This window comes from Triticum urartu, chromosome 3, assembly GCF_003073215.2.
Source record: "Triticum urartu cultivar G1812 chromosome 3, Tu2.1, whole genome shotgun sequence".
NCBI classification, from domain to species: Eukaryota; Viridiplantae; Streptophyta; class Magnoliopsida; order Poales; family Poaceae; genus Triticum; species Triticum urartu.
Window position 1 is genome coordinate 498318180 of NC_053024.1, and position 23350 is coordinate 498341529.

The 23350-nt window shown below is 48.6% G+C and overlaps 1 protein-coding gene across 1 annotated transcript; it reads left to right on the forward strand.

Moving 5' to 3' along the window:
- The first annotated feature begins 5892 nt into the window (after positions 1 to 5892).
- LOC125544582 (serine/threonine-protein kinase EDR1) lies at positions 5893 to 22759 on the forward strand. Its single transcript, XM_048708315.1, has 17 exons — positions 5893 to 6394; positions 7730 to 8094; positions 8677 to 8877; positions 9176 to 9364; positions 9495 to 9754; positions 10713 to 10796; positions 18246 to 18338; positions 18808 to 18900; positions 19520 to 19615; positions 19850 to 19970; positions 20083 to 20344; positions 20998 to 21121; positions 21215 to 21234; positions 21363 to 21519; positions 21722 to 22010; positions 22232 to 22301; positions 22440 to 22759. The coding sequence occupies exons 2-17, from the start codon at positions 7846 to 7848 to the stop codon at positions 22520 to 22522; spliced, it is 2391 nt and encodes a 796-aa protein (XP_048564272.1). The 5' UTR covers positions 5893 to 6394; positions 7730 to 7845; the 3' UTR covers positions 22523 to 22759.
- Positions 22760 to 23350: the final 591 nt, after the last annotated feature.

Genomic DNA, 23350 nt, shown 5'->3' on the forward strand with positions numbered 1-23350 from the left:
TGCAAACAAATACATGGATGGATAGAGCATAACATAAATATCAAAACTCCCTTACTGATCATCCTCAAAAGAGGCACGGATCACTAGGAAACAAGCTGGACATATAGCATCATGAACTAAAATATCCCAGACTTAGTGAAAATCACTAAGTCCCTGAAATCAGCAATCTCAGGTACCTCTCTTCGCAAGCTTGCACAAGACAACACACACATCCTAAAAATGCATGGGTGGCACCTCTGGAAAGAAGACCAAATGCTTAACAATTCATCCCAAAGGGGCACAGGCATATCATGCACGGATTAAACATGGAAAAAATGACAAAAGTACATGATGAACTAACGGATCTGCAATTTAACTCACAAAGCCTCCTTCTAATAGCATTTTGGGCAACAAGATGACCTCAAATGCAAATGATGCAATGAAATGAAATGATGTACATGTCGAGACGAAGATTTTGATATATAATATGCCCAAATCGGAGTTACGGATGCAGAGATACGGGTCCTCGAATAGGAGCATATGGAATAAAAATCTAGGGACTTAGTGAAAAAAAACTACCCCAGGATCCAGATCTAGGGTTCGGGCACGCGGCCCGAGACGGCGGCGGATCTCGCCGGGATTCCTGTAGACGACGGCGGCGGCCGGAGAGGAAGTAGCCGGAGCGGGGAGGGGGGCCGGACGGCGAGGAGGAAGCGGCGCGGCGGGCGGTCGCCGGAGCCGGGAGCTCCTCTCCCTGGCGCGGGCGTCGGCGAGGGCTTGGGGCGGCGGGGCGAGGTGCTCCGGGCGGCGGCCGGCAATGGCGCCGCGGCGGCCGGAGCGGGCGAGCGTCGCCGGGCTCGGGAGCGGCGACTGGAGGAGGAGGCGGGCGGCGGAGCGGGCCGGGAGGGCCCCGCACGGGCCTCGCGGGCCCGCGGGCGGCGGCGAACTGGGGACCGGCCCCGGGACACGTGGCGGCGGCGGATTCGTCCCGCGGAGCCGGGCGGACACGTCCGGCGCGCGATTTTTGTCCGGCGGCGGCGGGAGGAGTTGGATCTAGGGTTAGGGGGGAGAAGAACCGTGGATTTCGGAGGGGGTGTATATATAGGCATAGAGGGAGCTAGGAGAGTCCAAATGAGGTGCGGTTTTCGCCCACGCGATCGTGATCGAACGCCCTAGGACATGGAGCAGAGTTTGGTGGGTTTTGGGCCAAATTGGAGGGGTGTTGGGCTGCAACACACACGAGGCCTTTTCGGTCCCTCGGTTAACCGTAGGAGTATCAAACGAAGTCCAAATGACCCGAAACTTGACAGGCGGTCTACCGGTAGTAAACCAAGGCCGCATGGCAAGTCTCGGTCCAGTCCGGAAATGTTTGAACCCCACACACAAAAGAAAGCTAGAAATGGCCACCGGAGGAGAACGAAGCGCCGGAATGCAAAACGGACAACGGGGAAAATGCTCGAATGCATGAGATGAATATGTATGCAAATGCAATGCATGTGATGACATGATATGCGATGCACGAAAAACGAGAACAACACACGGAGACAAAGACCCGAACCCGAGAAATAAATATAAGTTAACGCCGGAAACGGCAAGAGTTGGATACAAATATGGAAAGTTACATCCGGGGTGTTACACATCGTGCTGTTAATCACAGAATTGTGTCATTCTTGTTTTGCTTGCCATTTGCAAAGCATGCATCCGTTTCCGGTGATATTTATATCGATTTCGACCGAAATCATCTCATCTTTCCAGCGGCACACTTGGTTTGCCAAGTTGATGCCTTGATAATTCTTTCCCTTCCGGAGCACGCATATGCATTTTATATCATGTCTTGCATGTCATGCCATGTTTTGCATTATGTGGCTTGTGCATTGCACCGTGATTGATTGTTGGTCCTTTGCTTGTGTTCTTTCTTTGGGTAGAGCCAGGAGATGAGTACGTGATCGAGGAACTTGTTGAGTACGCTAACGAGGATCAAGCTTTCGACAACTCTGAGAACTTTGCAGGCAAGATGACCATACCCTCGAAATTACTTCTATCTTTGCTTGCTAGTTGTTCGCTCTATTGCTATGACGCGCTTCCTACCACTTGCTATATAATGCCTCCCATATTGCCATGTCAAGCCTCTAACCCACCTTTCCTAGCAAACTGTTGTTTGGCTATGTTACCGCTTTTGCTCAGCCCCTCTTATAGCGTTGCTAGTTGCAGGTGAAGATGAAGTTTGTTCCATGTTGGAACATGGATATTGTTGGGATATCATTATTATATTTTATTTACTTTAATGCATATATATACTTGGTAAAGGGTGGAAGGCTCGACCTTTTGCCTGGTGTTTTGTTCCACTCTTGCCGCCCTAGCTTCCGTCATACCGGTGTTATGTTCCTTGATTTTCCGTTCCTTACGCGGTTGGGTGTTATGGGAACCCCTTGACAGTTCGCTTTGAATAAAACTCCTCCAGCAAGGCCCAACCTTGGTTTTAGCATTTGCCTACCTACCACCATATATCTTTCCCTTGGGTTCTGCAGACTCAAGGGTCATCTTTATTTTAAACCCCCCTGGGCCAGTGCTCCTCTGAGTGTTGGTCCGAAACGGGAAACCTACGGGGCCACCTCGGGGCAACTTGAGGGTTGGTTTTACTCGTAGCTTGACCTATCCGGTGTGCCCTGAGAACGAGATACATGCGACTCCTATCGGGATTTGTCGGCACATCGGGCGGCTTTGCTGATCTTGTTTTACCATTGTTGAAATGTCTTGTAACCGGAATTCCGAGACTGATCGGGTCTTCCCGCGAGAAGGAATATCCTTCGTTGACCGTGAGAGCTTGTGATGGGCTAAGTTGGGACACCCCTGCAGGGTTTTGAACTTTCGAAAGCCGTGCCCGTGGTTATGGGCAGATGGGAATTTGTTAATATCCGGTTGTAGAGAACTTGACACTTAACTAATTAAAATGAATCAACCGCGTGTGTAGCCGTGATGGTCTCTTTTCAGTGGAGTCCGGGAAGAGAACACGGTCTCGTGTTATGCTTGAACGTAAGTAGCTTCAGGATCACTTCTTGATCACTTATAGCTTCTCGACCGTGCGTTGCTTCTCTTCTCGCTCTCATTTGCGTATGTTAGCCACCATATATGCTAGTGCTTGCTGCAGCTCCACCTCACTAACTTTTTCCTACCCGTAAGCTTAAATAGTCTTAATCTCGCGGGTGTGAGATTGCTGAGTCCTCGTGACTCACGGTTACTTCCAAACAGATGTAGGTGCCGATGATGCCAGTGTAGGGGACGCTACCGAACTCAAGTGGGAGTTCGACGAGGATTCAGGCCATTACTATGTTTCTTTTCCGGATGATCAGTAGAGGAGCCCAGTTGGGACGATCGGGGATCTAGCAATTGGGGTTGTCTTTCTTTATTTTGGTTTCGTAGTCGGACCTTTGATTGTACCTTGGATGATGTATGGATTATTTATGTATCGTGTGAAGTGGCGATTGTTTCTTATTCAGTACATGTGATGTGTAAAGATTACCCCTCTTGCGACATGCCTACCATGCGGCTATGCCTCTAAGTCGTGCCCCGACACGTGGGAGATATAGCCACATTGTGGGTGTTACATTCACCCTCGGGGTGAGGGTATGTACGAGTAGCTATGTGTTTGATCTCTCTCTCTCTCGTGTTCTTGATTTGGCACGATCTTGATGTACCGCGAACTTTGTTACTATAGTTGGATCATATGGTGTCCCCCCCTACCTTCTTGTGATGAATTGAGTCTTGCTCTTTGAGGTTTCGTTATGTTGGATTGAGTATTGGATTTGAGAACACTTGATGTATGTCTTGCGATGGGATATCTGTGGTGACAATGGGATGTTCTATTGATTCACTTGATGTATGTTTTGGCACTCAACTCGCGGATTCCCGAGGTGACATTGGGATAATCTATGCATAGGGGTTGATTTATGTTTTCGTCCTACATTCTCCTATAGAAACTTTGGAGTGACTCTTTGTTGCATGTTGAGGGATTGTTATGTGATCCAATTATGTTAGTGTTGAGAGAATTTGCACTAGTGAAAGTATGAACCCTAGGCCTTGTTTTCAAGCATTGCAATGCCATTTTTGATCACTTTTGTTACTAGTTACCTTGCTGTTTTTATATTTTCATATTACAAAAACCTATATCTAATATCCATGTTACACTCGTATCACCATCTCTTCGTCGAACTAGTGCACCTATACAATTTACCATTGTATTGGGTGCGTTGGGGTCACAAGAGACTCTTTGTTATTTGGTTGTAGGGTTGTTTGAGAGAGACCATCTTCATTCTACGCCTCCCACGGATTGATAAACCTCAGGTCATTCACTTGAGGGAAATTTGCTACTGTCCTACAAAACTCTGCACTTGGAGACCCAACAACATCTACAAGAAGAAATGTTGCGTAGTAGACATCAACACCCCCTTCCATTTCTACCATAAAGGCCCCTAGCTATATGTTTTATGGTTGTTAGTATGTTTTTAAGCTTTCTTCTGTCAGAACCCTCGTGCATATGATTTTGAGGCAGAGTGGGAAACCTTTATTTCAGTTTTAGCAACAATCCAAAGAGAAAGTAAGATGTCATAGGATCACAAACACCGATTTGTGTACAAAGATTGTGTCACACTCCATACCACTAGTGTACCACTAAGGCAACTAAGTGTGGCTCATGGCAATCGAATGAGTAACCATGTAAATACAACATCAATAAAAGGTAAAATAGCTTTACATGTAAAAACATGTCGTGTACGTTTTCTAGTAACCGGCATGAGATAAGAAAGCCATCAATCTACATCTAACTTTAGGGTACCAAGTTCATTGCTCATCCCGACATATAGATGTATAGACAACTTTGTACGAAAGTGTGCAGTAATCATGATAACCTTTTCAAAATCAAGTGGAAGTTATACCATAATTGAATACATGGTGTAATGTAAGTAAGATATCAATTAACCGACTATGAAAAATGCCATGTCTGCGTTTCAATCGAACACGCACTTGGAAAGTTTACCAGTTTACTGAAAGATATGCAGTTTCGCGAGATATGAAAAACTATTGTACAAATAATTACTCCTTTTGCTCCTCATACTTGTCCATATGCAAATAACATATAAAATATAATGTTCATTGTTTATCATCTTTCATCTTTAAGACGATAGCAAGCCAATATCTGTGGTTGGTGAAGGACACAATTTTCTTGATGAGTATACATGTGATTTTTGTACAAAGCCGCAAGCTAACACATATCCGAACACAACCTCTTTATCTCGATGACGAGTGAACCGAAACTGACAACATGATGACATAGGGTCAGAAGACACGTCGCGCAAAAAGGTTACAATGGATGACAGATTGCAAGCATGCATCGCTAAGATAACCACATGTATGGTTTTGCGACTTCGGTGCAAGATAAGCAAGATATTTATTCATATATATCTTCCTTTTGCGAAAGCTAATAATTCATATAAATATCTACTTTCGGCGCGGAAAGTCTATGTCTGATATGGAGTGATAAACATGATAGCAAGCTGCACTCATATCTAGGATAGCACTCAGTTTGTCTGATAAATCCATAAATTGTCATTGTACGAAATTACAAAACCCCCATATACCATCACAATAGTAGCTGACAGTATGGAAAACCATCTTACATTTTAAGGCATAGAGGGAGTAATATTTATTATAACGTTCAAAATCAAGCGAACAGATCACTCCACTCCAATACTCCATGGCCGTACGATCAAATCGAAACAAGCAGCACGAGAATCTCTAAAGCTCGAATGGACCGAACGAGCCAACATTAATTACGCTCCGAAGGAAGACCTCGAAGTAAATGCGCATTACGCTCGCGATAAAAAACCGTACGGGCCGGCCACACGGGAGCAAAGTGCTCCCACGAAACCCCCGTCGCCAGGGTTCCCTCCTGGCCGCCCTGCCATTCCCCGCACAAGGCCAGTGCGTACCGACGCTTCCCCCACAGCCTGGAGCCGAGCCGCCGTACTTTTCACTCTCTCGCCGTCTCGCGCTCTCCTCCCTCCTCGTTCCCGGGCCTCAGCTCTCAACTCCCTCCCAGTTACTTCCTCCTCCACCTCCTCCTTCCCCTGGCCTCGCCCGCACGCCGCTCGATCGTCGCCTACCTAGTACCTACCATACATACCATCACACCTACCGCCCCTCTCCCCCACTGCCTCTCTCGCCCGCACCGCCAAACCCCCCCGCGTCAGCGATCGAGCCCTGCCCGCCCGTCCGAATCCGAAGCCGCCGGGCAACTCCTTCCGCCGAAGCGAAGCGGGCCGCCTCGGGCTCTCCGCCACCGCGTCCTCCTCCGTCCGCACTGCGCCGCTGGTGCTGGATTGGCGTGGAGATCCACCCGGACTTGTTCCTCCTGCCGCTGGTAAGCCGGCTTTCCCTCCCTTCCCTGTCTGGATTCGTTTCGCTCTGATCTAGTCGGTCGGTCGGTCCTGGCCTGCGAGAATTCGAATCCGAATATATGGGCCGCGCCCTGTGCAATACGTGTAAATGCGTCCGTACCGGGAAATATACTCGCTGCAGGTGCGGATTCGCTCGCTGGTACTCCGCCAGCGTACGCCGCCCATCCGTATGATTCGGTTCCTGTTTTTGCTCGGCGCGCGCAGCATCTCAGGCAGGGGTGTTATTGTCCTGCGACCCCAGAGAATCGGGCTCGAGGTGCGGGCGCCCCTGATTCCTCCCGTTTCGGTCATAAATAGCCGCCGGAGGGAAGGCTTGAGCTACAGCCCGACGCCATTACATGGTCGTCTATGGGATTGTGGCCTATACTATGCTTACTGTATGTTCATGCGTAGAGTGGTCTGTTTTACCTTTTCCATTTTTACCCACGGTTTTTACCGAGTTGCTAAATTTTGGTAAATAAAAGCCTGGATCTACACCGCAGAGTATGCCCCCATGTACTCATATCGGGAGTGGGCCCAGTTAGTGACGTGGATAGGATTATTGCCGACATTTTTGGCTGCCAGCATGAACAGCGCCCACTCGTCATAGCATCTAGTGGATAAAATGTGAGTTAACTGGAACTGTACATCATGCTATGCTTGGTTGTATGCAACAGAATATGCAAGTTGCCCTGGAAGTTTCTGATGAGACATGGGAAACTTTCATGTGATGTTGCGGGCTGGCTTCTTTTTCGGAAGCTGATTTCCATCAGGATGCACGTCAGCTGTTGAGACGTGATTCACTTCTATTTAGTTAGCAATCCTTCATTGTACGCCACTAACTGAGCTTTACTAACCACAAAGGTTGCCCTTTCCCCTGGGCAAAGCCAAAGCCTCACGCAGTTCACATGTCCTCACTCTTTTCAGTTGGATGTTTCTATCAAGTTTTTTTTTTTTTTGAATTTGAAAAGTAACAAGTAGCCGACTGTTTGTCTCAAGTTTGCGCTTATCATTGTACTTCTAAATAGTCTGTTAATCAATCATGCATTTTGTTGTTCAAAAGACAATCCATTCTCACCATCAGAAGTGGACAAGGTGTATAGATGGGTTTAGATTAAGCAAACCCTGACTTGCTAAAAAGTCGAAGTATTTGGTTTCTGCTGCAGAACTGCCAATCAGTTTAGTAGTACTGCAGATGGGGTGAAAGAATCCCCGTGCAGATAATTAGATATAAGAAAAGCTCTGGTCTCTACTAAACTTTGTCTGAGTGGTTTCTGCTTTTCTTGAGATCTGTATTAAGTTTCTTTTTTATTTTGCAGATATCAGCCAGACTGATCAGTGGTCATATTGAATACAAAGCTTTCTCGTATGGTTTTTGTTAGCATGCAAAAGATGGTGCCCATGGGTTTGGAATGAGGGACTACACTACCTAGAAATGGATGAAACACCAACTAGTTCTGGGCGATCTGAAGCTACTTCATGTGAACCTAGTTGGTGGCCGCCAGACTTTTTGGAGAAGATAGAATCTGTCGCCTTAGCAAGAGAACAAGAAGTTTTGGCTGAAAAAGAATCGCGATCCAGTCTGTCAAATTCAAGGTCCTCATCCTGGAAGGCTTCTCAGTTACTGTGGTCAACTGGAACTTATTCAGGGTTCATTCCAAACGGTTTCTATTCGATCATCCCGGTGAGTACCCCCCCTCCAGTAAGCATGTTTTGTTCTTTGGAGACATAGTCCTTACAAAAGAACTACACTAGATTATTTGTGCATGTCATGTGGCTTTTGAGTTAGATGCTCCCAAATTCATGTCAAGCACTTGCTTTCCAAAGAAGATGCTTAATGCTCCATCTAAACTGGTGGCTATGGAAGTGGACTTAATTTGATTTTTTTGTTCTTTTGGTGGCTTTGTATTATTTCAGTGTAGTAACGATAAATCTGAAAATGTAACAAACTGCCTATATTTTTGAAGGGCAGCATTCTTTTAGACCATCACATTTCATATGGTTCAGAAAGTGCCACAGTTTTGCAGAATGTCAACCTTTCCAATGTCTTTTCTCAAGTTGTTTTCTCGGAAAACGAGGAATCAAGTTCCTAGGTCATAAAACTATGGATCATTGGAGAAACACTAGAATTTGGACTTATGATTTCGCAACAATTTTTACTTCTCTTCTCAATCTGATTATTAAGTCCCGAATGATTTAGAGGATGTTCTGCTTTTGTTCAGTTCTTTGTGGTTATGTTTTTTCCACCTGTGGTGCTCTCATACAGGATAAAAAGCTGAAGGAGAGTTTCCCAACAATACCATCACTAACTGACCTTCAAAGTCTTGAAGCAGATGGGCTTAAGCCTGAAATAATTGTTGTAGATGCTGAAAAGGATAAGAAGATTTTCATGTTGAAGCAGCTTAGTGGCGCACTTGTGAAAGGATTGAACAATCCAGCTCTAGTGATAAAGAAGATAGCAGGTTTGGTAAGTTCTAGAAATTATAATCCGATACAACTGTCTATTTTTCACATACGCAATTCCTCATTGGGGGCTTTGTTGATCACTTCTATGGTATGATCTTGGGATACTTTTGAGGCTGAATGGACATGTAAAACCAATTTTGGTTAAAACTTTCGGTTAGAGTAGTATTGGTTACTGATATCTTAGTTAGTCCTTGCATTAGTTACATCAAATCGTTCTTATTGAATTGATGCTGAAGTAAGAAAGAATTAACTTATTGCTTGATGTATCTAATAGAACTTGGCAAGTTATTCCCGAACAGGTTTTTGACTGCTTCAAGGGCCAAAGCTCTGATGCAAGTCCAGGAAGAGCTTCAACCGAAGATACTCACTTCTTTGGAAATAGAGGACCCCAACTTCTTGGGCAGATAAGGCATGGGTCATGCCGACCCCGAGCTATCCTATTTAAAGTTCTTGCAGATGCTGTTGGCCTTGAGAGTAAACTTGTTGTGGTATGTTGACATCCCTTTTCAATCTTTTGTATATTTCAGATATTTCTTTGCGCATCAAATAATATTCCGTGTTCATGTTATATTTAGGATAAAAATTAAGTTCAAATGCTTAAAATTGTTTCCTTCATAGGGTCTACCTGATGACGGTGCAGTTGGATTTGTGGACTCCTACAAACATATGTCTGTGGTAGTTCCGCTGAATTCTATGGAGCTACTAGTTGACCTTATGCGATTTCCCGGCCAGTTGATTCCTTTTTCAGCCAAGGCCATCTTTATATCACATATCTCTGCTGCGGGTGAGAGTGATTCAGCTGAAAATGACTCGTGTGATTCTCCCCTGGAGCCCAACAGTCCTCTATATGGATTATCTGATAAAGTTGAAGCTGAAGGGTATGCTTATGCATTAAATATCTCTAGTTATGCAATTCAGGCCTTTATAGTTTTTCAATATCACTATGAGTATAATGATAGAGAGCTAATAGTTCACTCACTGGACAAAATGTTTGTTGGCATATTGAGTGGCTCACACCCTTTTATGGATGAACTTATACCGTGAACCTTTGAACAGAAAGCATGGCCTCCCACTGTCATTAAAGTTCAAAAATAAAATAAAATAAACAGATAGCATGGTCTGATTATAGAGAAAAAAAATCATTGTTTGTGTTGTGGGGCAGGCTATTAATGACTTTTAAATATAATCATGCAATAGAACTGTAAGATTGATAATTATTCTAGCATATATATGCTTGTTGAAACAAGTAATTTTGTAAGACATGGTGATGTATGCCCCTTGCTGGTTTAGGTTGGTTGGTTGGACATTATTGATTGTATGGTGGAACAGTGAATCTTCACACTGGCCGCAATAGAAGCTGAGATAGGTTATTTGCATGAAGAGAAAATACAGAATATTTGAGAAATTTACGTCGGAAGTTATATCTGACAACATTAACCAAATAAATAAATTGTACAGAAGAAAATCAGTCATGGATATTTTAATTGTATAGTTGTTGTGGTATGGTTCTAAATAGCGTCTGTATCGGCTGATAAATTGCTGATATTGCGGTTTGGGCTGCCTGCTTATATCAAGTATGGTCTGATATTTTGGTCACATCAGCCCCAGTATTGGTCATATCGGCCGATATTTCGCTCATATCGCTCTTTCTACACCAAATCTACGAGCATGGTATCCGATATTTTGAACTTGAAATTACCATTAGAAAAGGTTACATGCTCAGGTTGTATTGGTTCTTTCATTATTTTTTTGTGCAATCCTTCTGTTAATTTTTCCTAACTTTCTAGAGTTTATATTTGAGCAAGATAAAAATATTCCATCTCTATCTCAGTACAGAATCGAAGCTTCATCAAATCTATCTGGGCGTTCATTGCGTAATACAATGTTGAGATCGAGAACATTCTCAGAGGGGAAATTAAGGTATCACCTAATGATATAATATTAGTCACTATCCATGGTAAATTTTGCTTTAGTATACACCCCATCGGGGATATGGCTTTTGAATTCTAGTCACTTACAAAGCACAGTTCCATACTTTCCTCTGATTGTAAGTATTATTGCAAGGATAATAATCATTTTTATTGCATAGTACATACTACATTACATAAATCAATGTACACATGCATGCGGTGGATTTTGCCATGCCTGCATGCAGAATTTTAAAGCAAGTTAGCGTTCCAACCCAACGCTTACATCATACTCTAGGGTCATCTCAAGTTCTCAACATCCATCTTATAGCCGCGATAGCTTCTTGGCTTGGGCCAGCCCATCTTACATCAAGAGGGTCTCCTGGAAGGGGCGTGAGACAAGCTGCTGGACAAGTGTCTTGCAGTGGGAGTTGGAGAAGCTTGCACATTCTGGAACATGTCTGTCAGTGTAGGAAGTAGATCGACATAACGAAGATGAGTTGGGAGTCAGTCGGGTGAAGGAGGCCATGACAGAGGGGTGAGCTGAGTGGTGTTGCAAAACTGGAATTCATCACATTACCAATTAAGGACTAGTTTGAATCCCCACCTTTGATCTACATTAAAACTCGTAAACTATTAAAAATGTCGTGCACCACACGTTGTGCCCAGCATGGTACGCCGGCATCCCAATCTTCAGCCCACCACCCCTTGCAGGATGTGGGACCCATGCCGTATTGTGCTCCCCGCCGAGGGGGTTGGGAGTGTGTTCTGGTGTGATGCCTAGGCAGGCGTGCCCTCAAGAGCGGCAAAGATCTTTGATATCTACCAGAACATTGATTCCTGGTCCTTCACCAATAAGATGGAACTCTTCGGAGAAGATTGGCATTTCCAGAAGTATGGTCGGCGCTCCGCTGCGCGCTCCCTAGCTCTCCCCTACCCACCTAGCCTCCAGCCCCGCCGCCGGTGACCCCTCGCCGGCTGCCTTCCCCCCTCCCCCCCTCCTGCCCCTGCCCCTGCCCCCTACCATGGCGGACTCCGGTGCTGACCCTGTCGACCGTCGCGTGGCCCTCTCTGGCGAGCGCGTGTCCTCTGGCGACGCTCAGCTCGGAGAGCGAGTCCCCGGCGCGCTTGTACAGCGACGTCGCCCGCACTCCGCCGCCCCCTTCGGCCCCATAGAGGCAGACTCCATCGCCCTCCCACGGCTCCACGGCGGCGCGCCCCAGCCTGCCGGCTAGAAACCGCCTTGGCCCCCGCTCGGAGGTGCACCGTGTCTCAGGCGGAGACGTGGTGGACGAGGACGGATACCAACTGCCTCGGCGCCGGAACCGCCGCCGTCACCAGCGACAGGCGGCCACCCCCAGCCCTCCGGTGCCTCGCCGACGGAGCCCCTTGCCCGAGGAAGTCGCCGGGTTCTGCTTCCGTTGCCTGGACCACCGCCACCGTGTGCGCGACTGCACCAACGACATCCGGTGCCACACATGCTTGCAGTCTGGCCATGACTCCCGTTCCTGCGACCCGAGCCGCCGAGACGTGGCGCCACATCGTCAAGAGCACGCCAACCCGGCCGTCCCGGCACACGCGCGGCCGTTGTCCGCGCTCATTCCGCTGCCGCCCCCCGCAGGCCGCAACCCCTGCCATGGCGCCACCGATGGTCGACGCGCACCCGCTCGAGCCCGTGCGGGTCATCATGGCGCGCACCGTCGAGATGGAGGACGCGGAGATGGTCTTGTCCCGCGCGATGGTCGCGTCCATCACCGGCAACCGCCCGTCTATCTCCGTCGACGAGGTTGTTGCGCTGCTCTGGGACTCATTCGACCTCGGCGACGGCGACTTCACCGTCCACCGCCACCACCTGGAGGACTTTCTGATCCTCTTCAGCTCGCTAGCCATCAAGGAGCGGCTCGCCGGCGACCATTTCATCCGCTCGCCACGCTTCTCCCTCTCGATGCGGCCATGGTGCAAGCTCGCACACGCCGGCTGCAGAGTGAGTTCGAATTCCACGTCGAACTCGAGCTGTGCGGTGTCCCTGCCCAAGCTTGGCACCTCTCCACCGCCGAGCACATCCTCGGGCAAAGCTGCTGGATCGAACACCTTCACCCCCATACCCGCTCCCGTGCCGACCTCGCCACCTTCCGGCTATCTGGGCGCACGCACGACCCTGACAAGATCCACCGTGCTGCCATTCTGGAGGTGGTCGAGCAGGTGCCGGCGGCCTTGGACTCCGACGCGCCCACCATCAGGACTCTGACCTACCCCATCGCGCTCGCCCGCTCCGTCATGATCCGGGCGCTGGCGACTCCCAGGCCCTGGGCGCATGGCCAGACCACGAGTGCGGCGCTAGTGGGAACCGTGATCCCGCTCCCGACCGCGGCCTGGGACGCGCGCGCCGCCGCGGACGCACAGACGCGCCCGCTCTCGGCCGGGCCGACGGCATGGCCATGGACGAACTGGGCTGGCGCGTTGCCCGGCAGGCACGGCCGGATGGCCTTTCCTCGTCGCTGGCGTGGCCTACCAGCTCCGGCGCAGCGCCGCTCGCGAACCCGCTGCGTACGGGCATGCTGCCCTGGCCAGGCCAGCGCGGGGGCCACCGCCCGCATCACCATGCCAGAAGAGGAAAAGGCAGAGGAAAGCAAAAGCAGCAAACAACCGAGGGCCAGTCTGGCAGCGCTGACGCGGCCGCCGCAGACGGCCAGCTAAGCCTGGTCGGAAAGCGTGTCGATCCACAACCGGACGTGAATTCAAATCTGGTGGCCAGCAACGATCCCAACGACGATCTTGTGGGCCAAAGCTCGGGTCCCCCTGACGCATCGGCTTGTCGGGAACCGGCCCCTGTCACCTCGCAGGAGGGATCTGCAGCGCCAGAGACCCGACCGGGACAAAGCGGAGATACCGCCCCACCCGGTCCAGAAGTGGGGCTGGATTCCGCTGACTAGTCCGCCGCCACCAACCCCACATGCGCTGCCTCGGGCGGGGAAACGCACCCCCTCTGTGCCAACCCACCCGCCCATGCAGACGGGCTGTCTCCACCTGCTGCCGCGCGGCCGACCCATAGCCCAGCGGGCTTGGTAGTGATCCTGCAGTGGCCCGTGGCTACACCACCCCCACTGAGGCCCACTGAAGACCCGATGTCCCCAAACGCTGGGGCCGTGACAACCCAAGGCCCAAGTGGCCGCACGCCGAGCCGGTTCGCATCGCCACCAATTACGCTACGGCAATCTCGAGGCCGCACCACGCCACCGTCCTGGACCCTTGGGGAGTTCCTGGCCACCGCCACGAAACATCTCAACGCCGCCTTGCCGGCCCCGGGGAAGAAGCCGCGTCGACCACTCAACTTCGCCCCTCTCCGTGGACGATCTGCAGCTACGACCTGCCAACCGAGCGCTCCCCCCACGACGGAGCGACGCGCCCACGTGCAAATCCTGCGCACCCTCGGGATCATCAGAATCGACCAGAAGATTATTGCCGCAGAGATGAAGGCCTATGACGGCATGTTCGCGGCACCGCTACCCCTGACGGTCCTCAAGGCCATCACCACACTGGTTGACAGCGAGATCCCAGTCTGCATGGCATCGGCTGCGACCGGCGAGGCACGCGTCGACATTGCATGCGAGGGCTAGTCCAGTCTAGGCGCGTCTACCCATCGATCCCGTTTCCATGGATCACGGCCTTAAGATCGCAATCTGGAACGTGCGCGGCATGAATGCGCGGGCTCGCCGACGTGCTATCCGGTCGCTGCTGGACACCACCGGGGCCTCCATTGTATGCATTCAAGAAACGAAAATGGAATTGATCTACTCGGCTATTGTCTTGGATGCGTTTGGTTCCGAATTCGATGACTACACGTACCTCCCAGCCGATGGCACGCGGGGCGGCATCTTGCTAGCGTGGAAGAGCAGGGTTGTGACCATCACGGACCCAATGTTCACCACCAATGCGATCACCGCAAAGGTGGCCACGGCCACAGGCACACCATGGTGGCTAATGGTGGTATATGGCCCCCAGGAAGATGCCGACAAGATCACCTTCCTGCAGGAGCTTCGCGAGATCCGAGCCGCCTGCCCCGACCCGTGGATGGTTTGCGGCGACTTCAATCTCATCCGCCGCGACGACGGCAAAAACACCGGCAAGTCAATCGGCGCAATGATGGGCAAATTTCGCCGTCTCACAAATGACCTCACGCTCAAGGAGATCTACCTCAACGGGCGGTGCTACACATGGTCCAACGAGCAATCACCGCCGACACTTGTGCAGCTCGACCGTGTACTTTGCACCGTAGATTGGGAGGACGCGCACAGCGGATGCCACCTGCGATGCCTTGCGGCTGTGGTGTCGGACCACGCCCCGTTGCTGCTGGACTGCTCACCCACGCCCACCTCGCACAGACGGTTCCATTTTGAGGAATACTGGCTCTGCTTGGACGGATTCCATGACGTGGTGACCGCGGCCTGGGGCTCTACACACCACGCCGATCCCTTCCACCGGCTCATGCTCCGGCTCCAGGCGACGGCGGCGAGACTTACTAGCTGGAGCTCCAGGTCTACGGGCAACATCAAGGCCAAGCTTGCGATCTCACGGGAGCTCATCTCGCGCTTCGACCAAGCCCAGGAATCGCGCAACCTCTCGCCATCGGAAGCCTGGCTCCGCAAGCAGCTCAAGATATCCTATCTTGGGCTCACATCCATGGAGCGCACGATCGCCCGGCAACACTCTCGCATCACCAACCTCAAAGACGGTGACGCTAGCACCGGTTTTTTCCACCAGCAGTGCTCGTCCCGTCGGCAGAAGAACCACATCTACAGCCTGGTCGCGGACGGTAGGGTGCTCACGGACCACATTGACATGGCGGAGGCAGCCTTCGCTCATTTTGAGGCCTTGCTTGGCATGGCGACTGCCCGGGAGCACTCCCTGGACCTGTCACAGCTCATTGAGCCGACCGACCTCGCCGACCTCGATGCGCCTTTCAGCGCTAAGGAGATTTGGGAGGCTGTCAAGTGCCTCCCTGCTCGCAAGGCGCCGGGCCCAGACGGGTTCACAGCAGAATTCCTCCGCGCATGCTGGACCATCATCAGGCAGGATTTCCTTGACGTGTTCCAGCAACTATATGACTTGCGAGGAAGGGGGTTCTACAAGCTGAACCAAGCATTTGCTGACGCTGCTTCCAAAGAACGCCGCCGCCCATGGGCTGCGCGACTACCGGCCGATCTGCCTGATACACCTTGTGGCCAAAATCTTCGCCAAGGTGCTCTCAATCCGCCTCGGTGCCAAACTGGACCACCTGGTTAGCCGCAACCAAAACGCTTTCATCTCGGGAAGGAGCTTGCACGACAACTACGTCCTTGTCAAGCAGTCACTCAAGCTGCTGCGCCAACTGGGAGCTCCGAGAGTCATGCTCAAGCTCGACCTCACACGCGCCTTCGATTCCCTATCATGGCCATTCCTCTGAGGTTTTGCGCTAGTATGGATTCGGGAACCGATTCTTGGAGTGGACGGCCATCCTCCTGTCTTCTGCCAGCACGCGCATCCTCCTGAGCGGCGAGCCCCCCCCCCCCCTATGGCTCCGGCAGGGCGACTCCATGTCCCCGCAGCTCTTCGTGCTCGCCGTCGACACTCTGGGACGGCTCCTACGACGCGCACACAGCCTGGGCATCCTGCAGCCACTACACCCACGGCGACACATCCCGGCGATTTCCCTCTACGCCGACGACGTCATGGTCTTCTGCCACGCCACGGTGGATGACACAACTGCGATCAGGGAGATCCTCGCCTTGTTCGGCAGGGCCTCCGGCCTGAAGGTGAACTACACCAAGAGCTCCGCCACCATCCTGCACGGCGACCAAGCGGCCACGGAGATGATCGCGCACCTCGGCTGCCCGGTGGTGACCCTTCCCATCACCTACCTGGGCATCCCCATGTCTATGTGCCGCCCATCTGCCGCCCAGCTACAACCCATGGTGGATGCGGTCGCCGCGCGCCTACCGACCTAGAAGGCCTGGCTGATGATTAAAACCGGGCGGGCCTCGCGCTGGTCAAGTCGGTTTTGTGTGCCATCCCGGTGCACCAACTGCTTGCGTTTGCGCCTCCCAAAAAAACCCTCAAGCAGATCGAGAAGATTCAGCGCGGTTTCCTTTGGGATGGACGTGTCGCTGCCAATGGTGGACACTGCCACTTGAACTGGAACAGAGTATGCCGCCCTATCGAGCTTGGGGGCCTAGGCGTGCGAGACCTCGAGCGTGCCGGCCTCGCCCTGTGACTACGCTGGTTATGGTTCTCCAGAACGGACCCGGAGCGAGCATGGCAAGGGCTAGACCTTCAATTCTCGCCCACGGAACGAGCCTTGTTCTGGGCATCCACGTTCACGGTCATTGGGAATGGGCAGACCGCCCTGCTCTGGGAGGACCAGTGGATCGGCGGCCAATCCGTTTGCGAGCTCATGCCTAACCTTTACGGCTGCATCCCCAAGCGACGACGGACGGCGAGAACTGTGGCGGACGGGCTCAATGGCAACTCCTGGGCATGCGACATCCAAGGCAACCTCGGCCTCCATGAAATTGGTTAGTATCTGCAGCTCTGGCAGATCATGCAGCGCACCGACCTCTCCACCACACCGGACAGGTTGATCTGGAGATGGACAGCGGGCGGCAACTACTCTGCGCAGTCCTGTTACATGGCCACCTTCCATGGATCAACGGCCTGCCGTTCCTGGAAGCTAATTTGGAAATGCTGGGCGCCGCCACGAGTCAAGTTCTTCCACTGGTTGGCCAACCAGGACCGCTGCTGGACGGCGGAGAGGCTGGCTCGCCACGGCCTCCAGCATCATCCCCGCTGCCTCCTATGTGACCAGCAGCCGGAAACGGTGCGACATCTGCTGCTGGAATGCCCCCTCGCCCGACAGGCATGGCACGAGACCCTGGCCTGGCTACGCATCCCGGCCCCGATCCCCATGCAGGAACTATCGCTTACGGACTGGTGGAAACATGCCAAGGAAGACACGCCGCTGATCCTACGCAAGGCCCTGAATTCTGTCGCGTTGCTCGTGCCATGGATGGTCTGGAAGCACAGGAACAGCTGCGTCTTCGACAATGCGACGCCATCCCTCAACACGCTTCTAGATAGCATTAAGGACGAGGCCCGCTCATGGGGGGCAGCTGGGGCACCTGGCCTCCGACTTGTGCTGCCCCAAACCTGGGATGTACATTAATTAACCGGCTGTAATCCGCACATCCCCGGATGATTGTAACTGAACCTCTCCCTTTTCAATGAAAAGAAACGCAAAGCTTTTGCGTTTTCTCGAAAAAAGATGGAACTCTTCCTTCTCTTTCATAGATTGAAAGTTGCTATTGCCGAGATGTCTTGTTTGTTTTGTCAGAATTTTATGTAATAATCTCATACTTGTGTCAATATTTTGAGTTTTTACTGCCTTTTCCATTGCATTTTCTAAGAAATTGTTCGTTGTTTAAACCAGCACATCATGTAGTGAGCCAAACATCGCAAATGCCTTCTGGAGGCGAAGCCAGAGGAGAGGAGTTGCTGAAGAACCTCGTGGTGCTAGCTCAAGGTTTCCACTCGACTCTAGGCATTAACTGCTTTAGTAAAATTCTGTAATCCCTTGTATTGCTGTTCGTAGTTCTTTCCCTACAACCTTATTGCTGAGAGGTACTAAGGTATTTTTACCGAGGGTTTAATGCACTGATTTTTAGGTTCTATGCATTGTTCATAGGCTTGGGAAATTCCATTTTGACGAATTACATGCTCTTTTTTGTTTGATTTGCAGATGCACTCATACACGCCTTTCCTAAAATCATCCTATTTTGCATTCACCAAAACTAGCACTAATATTACCATATCACGTGCATGCTTATAATTTGTATGCTTTTCTGTGTTACCAAATGTTTATCTAGTAGTGAGTATTCTCTTACATGATAGGAACTATAAGCATCGATCTATTGTTTCATTGTGTCTTCCTCCCAGTTTCTGGTGGTATATATGTTCTCACAGGATACTTTTGTCGCTTTCCCCTGTTGTAGTCCTGAGCATCCATTAATGAGGGCCAAGGGAAGATCTATACTTGGTGGTGACCGGCAATCATTTCAAGAATACACCGATAGAGTTACTTTAAGGTTTGCCAGTGTTTTTTTATTGGTGTGGTGTTGCATTTTTTAATGTTCTTTTGCTGGTGCAACTATTTTCCATTGTATATCGATTGACCAATTTGTTTCAGTTGGTCAGCTTGACTGCCTACTGCCACAAATACAAACTGCTGGCCTTTATTCCATTATGTTCTTCCTCTTATTCACTGTTAGTAGCAACCATATGATTTGATATACATATATATGTATCTAGGAGGTAAATGCAAGCTCTCTAAAAGAAAAGGGGCAACCAATACAAGTGTTGCGCACGATAGATGATGAAATCTACCTTTTTTTAGTTAACCACTAACCTTATTCCCAATCATAATATTACCTTTGTGTTGCTCTTCGTAATGGAAACTAGTTTGAAATATGTTTCTCTTACATTTCTGTTTTTTTATCTCCACCCATATGTCCATCTCCATGGTTGTGGACTCAAATTCCTTGTTAGTTTTTGAGAAGCCAAATTAATTTGCATCCTTTACCCTTGTAAAGAACAAGAACTTGTCTTATGTCAGTTTTTCTTTTCTTTTCTGAAGCTTCTTTTCATAATCATGAAAATAATTCGGATAGCAACCCCATTTTTGAATAAATCATTACACACTTGCAGATCAGATGATCAGGGTGTCACTACTACACCGAACCCTCGAAGAATAAGACGAAGAAGCATTAGCATCACACCTGAGATTGGAGATGACATTGTGAGGTAATTCTTGTTTTGAACTATATGATGGGGTTGGTGTTTCCATGGTTGTATTAGAAGTTTTGTAGGTGCGCTTGCTTGTTGCCTTCAATCCAGTATAGCAAGATTCAAGTGTCACTGAATACTTTGCTCATGGCCATGTATAGATGCTAGATATCCTAGAGCATGTGTCTGTATTCTGTTAGATATGCTCATCGAGCATCAGGTATTCACTGTTTAAATCTTAAATCTTGACAGGGCAGTTCGGGCTATGAATGAAACACTAAAGCAGAATCGCCTCCAAAGGGATCATGTTAATGATGGTTCATGTTCATATATTGGGGCGGACGAAAGCAATGCAAATGACTGCCCAAATAATGTACATTAGTTTTTCATTGTTTTATGTTATATATGTTGGCTTTTCATCTCCTGTGCGTGTAATTCCCTTGTGAATTTCATCAGCTTGGATCCTAATTTCATTTCATTCTTAGGATGATAAATCTGGGACGAACAATGGCTTGAGAAACCGAGCTGGTTCTACTCAGAAGGCTATGTCATTGCCTACTTCTCCTCATGACTATGGGGGCGAAATTTCTGAAACAAGCAATAATTGTGATTTTATAAGCGAAGAGAAGATGGTATTTGCATGGAACAGGGTTTTGCAAAGCTCTCCTTTTAATAAGCCTCTATCGCCTTTCCAAGAGTGGAACATAGATTTCTCTGAGCTTACAATTGGTACACGGGTTGGAATAGGCAAGTCATCTTGAACTTCCTCACACAAATTTACTATTGTCGACTTGATGCATGTGTTTTGAAATGAACCTTTCCCATTCTTTTGTTGTTATGCTTGTGTTCTTTGCAATGATAAGTGTTTGCTGCTTTTAGTATGGTATGATATGTTTGTAGTATGCACTCAGAATCAAATGATCAACAAAATGTTATTATTTTTTTGTATGACTTATCTACAATGCTCTCATAATCAAATGAATCGGATTCAATTATATCCTAAGTCTTACACACTGTCTTGATATTGTTATATCTGTCTTCATATTTTGACTTCGCCAAAGCTATTCATGAAATCTTATTATTGTTTTACTGAAAGTTTATTAAAATAAATCAAATATTCAGGTCAAACTGTGTAAGTGACATCTTTTTTTTCTGAGAATTTAAAGATGTCACTATTAAATGGCGGCTATTCCGCTCTGATAGTTAGAATCAATGAGTAGACATGCTAATAAACATGGAGACTTGTTTGGACCATTTGATAGTCATCATAATGCAGTCTTCTGTTTCATATTCAAATGCTCTAGCTTGAAATTGTCTGTTTTCCTTTGTGTTTTTATTCGTCAGCATTTTTTTTAGCCTGACAAAATTGCAGGCTCACCTTTGTCGAAATGCTTCTCCAGGATTCTTTGGAGAGGTTTTCCGTGGTATATGGAATGGCACTGATGTCGCCATCAAAGTATTTCTGGAGCAGGATCTGACGACTGAAAACATGGAAGATTTTTGCAATGAGATATACATCCTGAGGTACCTGAGCCACTCTTGATTCACTAATGTGGTTAACCTTCTGTTTTTCATTATCTGCACGAGCGCATTAATAATTTTACTATTCCTTTTCAGCCGGCTGCGGCATCCAAATGGTAAGAGCTCATTTTGACAAATGCAAACTATAGTATGAAACTACAATCTCAGCATCTCTGTTTGAGGCATCAACTGCCATATGTTAGGAACAGGGCTCTTAAACGAACTTTTCTATTCTGTTCTGTAGTAATATTGTTCCTTGGGGCATGCATGGTACCTCCGCACCTGTCAATGGTTACTGAATATATGGAAATGGGATCACTGTACTATCTCATCCATATGAGTGGTCACAAAAAGAAACTCAGCTGGCGCAGGAGGCTGAAAATTATTCGTGATATATGCAGGTTAGCTCTTACCCTGTATACAAGTGATGTTACTCTATACATGTCTATTAGCTGTTATTTGATGTCCTGGAACTTCTGGGAAAATACTCAATCCATTTGATGTAATTCTCTTACCGTTTAGAGCTCAAATCCTCAATCTCGTCCCAGCTCCGACCACTTTTTATCATTAATTGCCCGTCTAAAAGGAATTATTTTGTGAAAGGGGATTGATGTGCATACACCGCATGAAGATAGTTCACAGGGACCTGAAAAGTGCCAACTGTCTGGTGAACAAGTATTGGACTGTCAAGATATGTGACTTTGGCCTTTCTCGAGCGATAACAGATAGTCCTATGACTGATAACTCCTCTGCTGGCACACCAGAATGGATGGCCCCTGAGCTCATAAGGAACGAACCCTTCTCAGAAAAATGTGACATTTTCAGCCTTGGTGTGATAATGTGGGAGCTGTGCACATTGAGCCGCCCATGGGATGGGATCGGCCCAGTTAAAGTAAGCATTCATCGACTTTCATCAAAACGTCTGCAATATAACCGAATTATCTAAAGAGATTCTCTTAACTGAACCATATGCGGCATTCTGATCTCCACCGTGCTGATCATTTAATCATGTCTGGTGCATCCCTATTTCTTGATGGTTATACATGTTAGTAGGCAAAGCAGTTCTTTTGCTCCAAGAGTTGTTCACTGAACTTGAGAATTGGCATTTTATAGGTGGTGTATGCAGTTACTGAAGGGTCGCTGCTTGAAATTCCAAAAGGGCCTCTTGGCAAGTTAATTGCAGGTAATGATGCTTTCAGAAGCGATATTTTTCTATTCCAGGTTAACGGTGGAACAAGTCTGGGATCACTTTTGAGTCAGTGTTCTTCAGCTTATTCTGTTTTCAGTTTCAGCTTAGGGACAATTGTTTTGTTTACTGCAGATTGCTGGGCAGAGCCCCAGGATCGGCCGAGCTGCCAGGAGATCCTCGCTCGCTTGCTGGACTGCGAGTACGCTGATAGCTGAGACGAACCTGGCGAATGCTTTACAACAGACCTCCCAGTGCCTTGAGAGGTGGAACCGTTTCTCTGTATAAAACTTGTAAAAATCTAGCCTGTTGGTCCTGCAGACCGGCAGGGATACATATATTGAACTCTTGTATTTCGGCTGTATATCGGCGACCCTTTCTTTCAAATTTCTTAAGGAAAATTCTCTCCTTTTATAGAAGAATGTCGCAGGGCTAAGCTAGCGTGTCCTCGGATCTATCATTTGCTTTTCCAAGAAATTGTAGCCTGGGTACATCCGGTTCCGGTGGATGTGACAACCTCACTGCTGCCTCCGCCGTTCTCTGCATGTCACGTCACTTTTTTTAGGATGCCTCGCCAATTTGTCGGGCTTCAGTTGTCGACGACACTGGTAGTACTCTGTAAGAGCGATTAGATCACTAGGGGCGCGCTTGGTTCACATCTTTGTGTTAGGGCATTTTGCATACTTGTCCTAGTTGGGTCTGGTTGGACAAATATAGGCTAAAAACCAACGTTTGCATGTAGTTTGGTTACCTTCATTAGTCTTTTTGCATGAAGGAATCAATTAGTTAGCATGTTGTTTGGTTGCGTGCGTCACTATTGTTAAACAAACATGTTGTTTGGTTGCAAATGGCTAAAGATGCGATCATCACTTTTCACTAGTGATGACCTTACCACACACATTGACCATTGTCTTGTTCTAGCTAGAAAACAAATGACAGTTTATTCTAACTACTAGCAAATGACGGTACAAATTATTAAGAGCCAAATGACTGAATAAGGAAAGTTCAATGATGCTAAGTAGGTGTAAGTTCATCCTCTTCCTCTT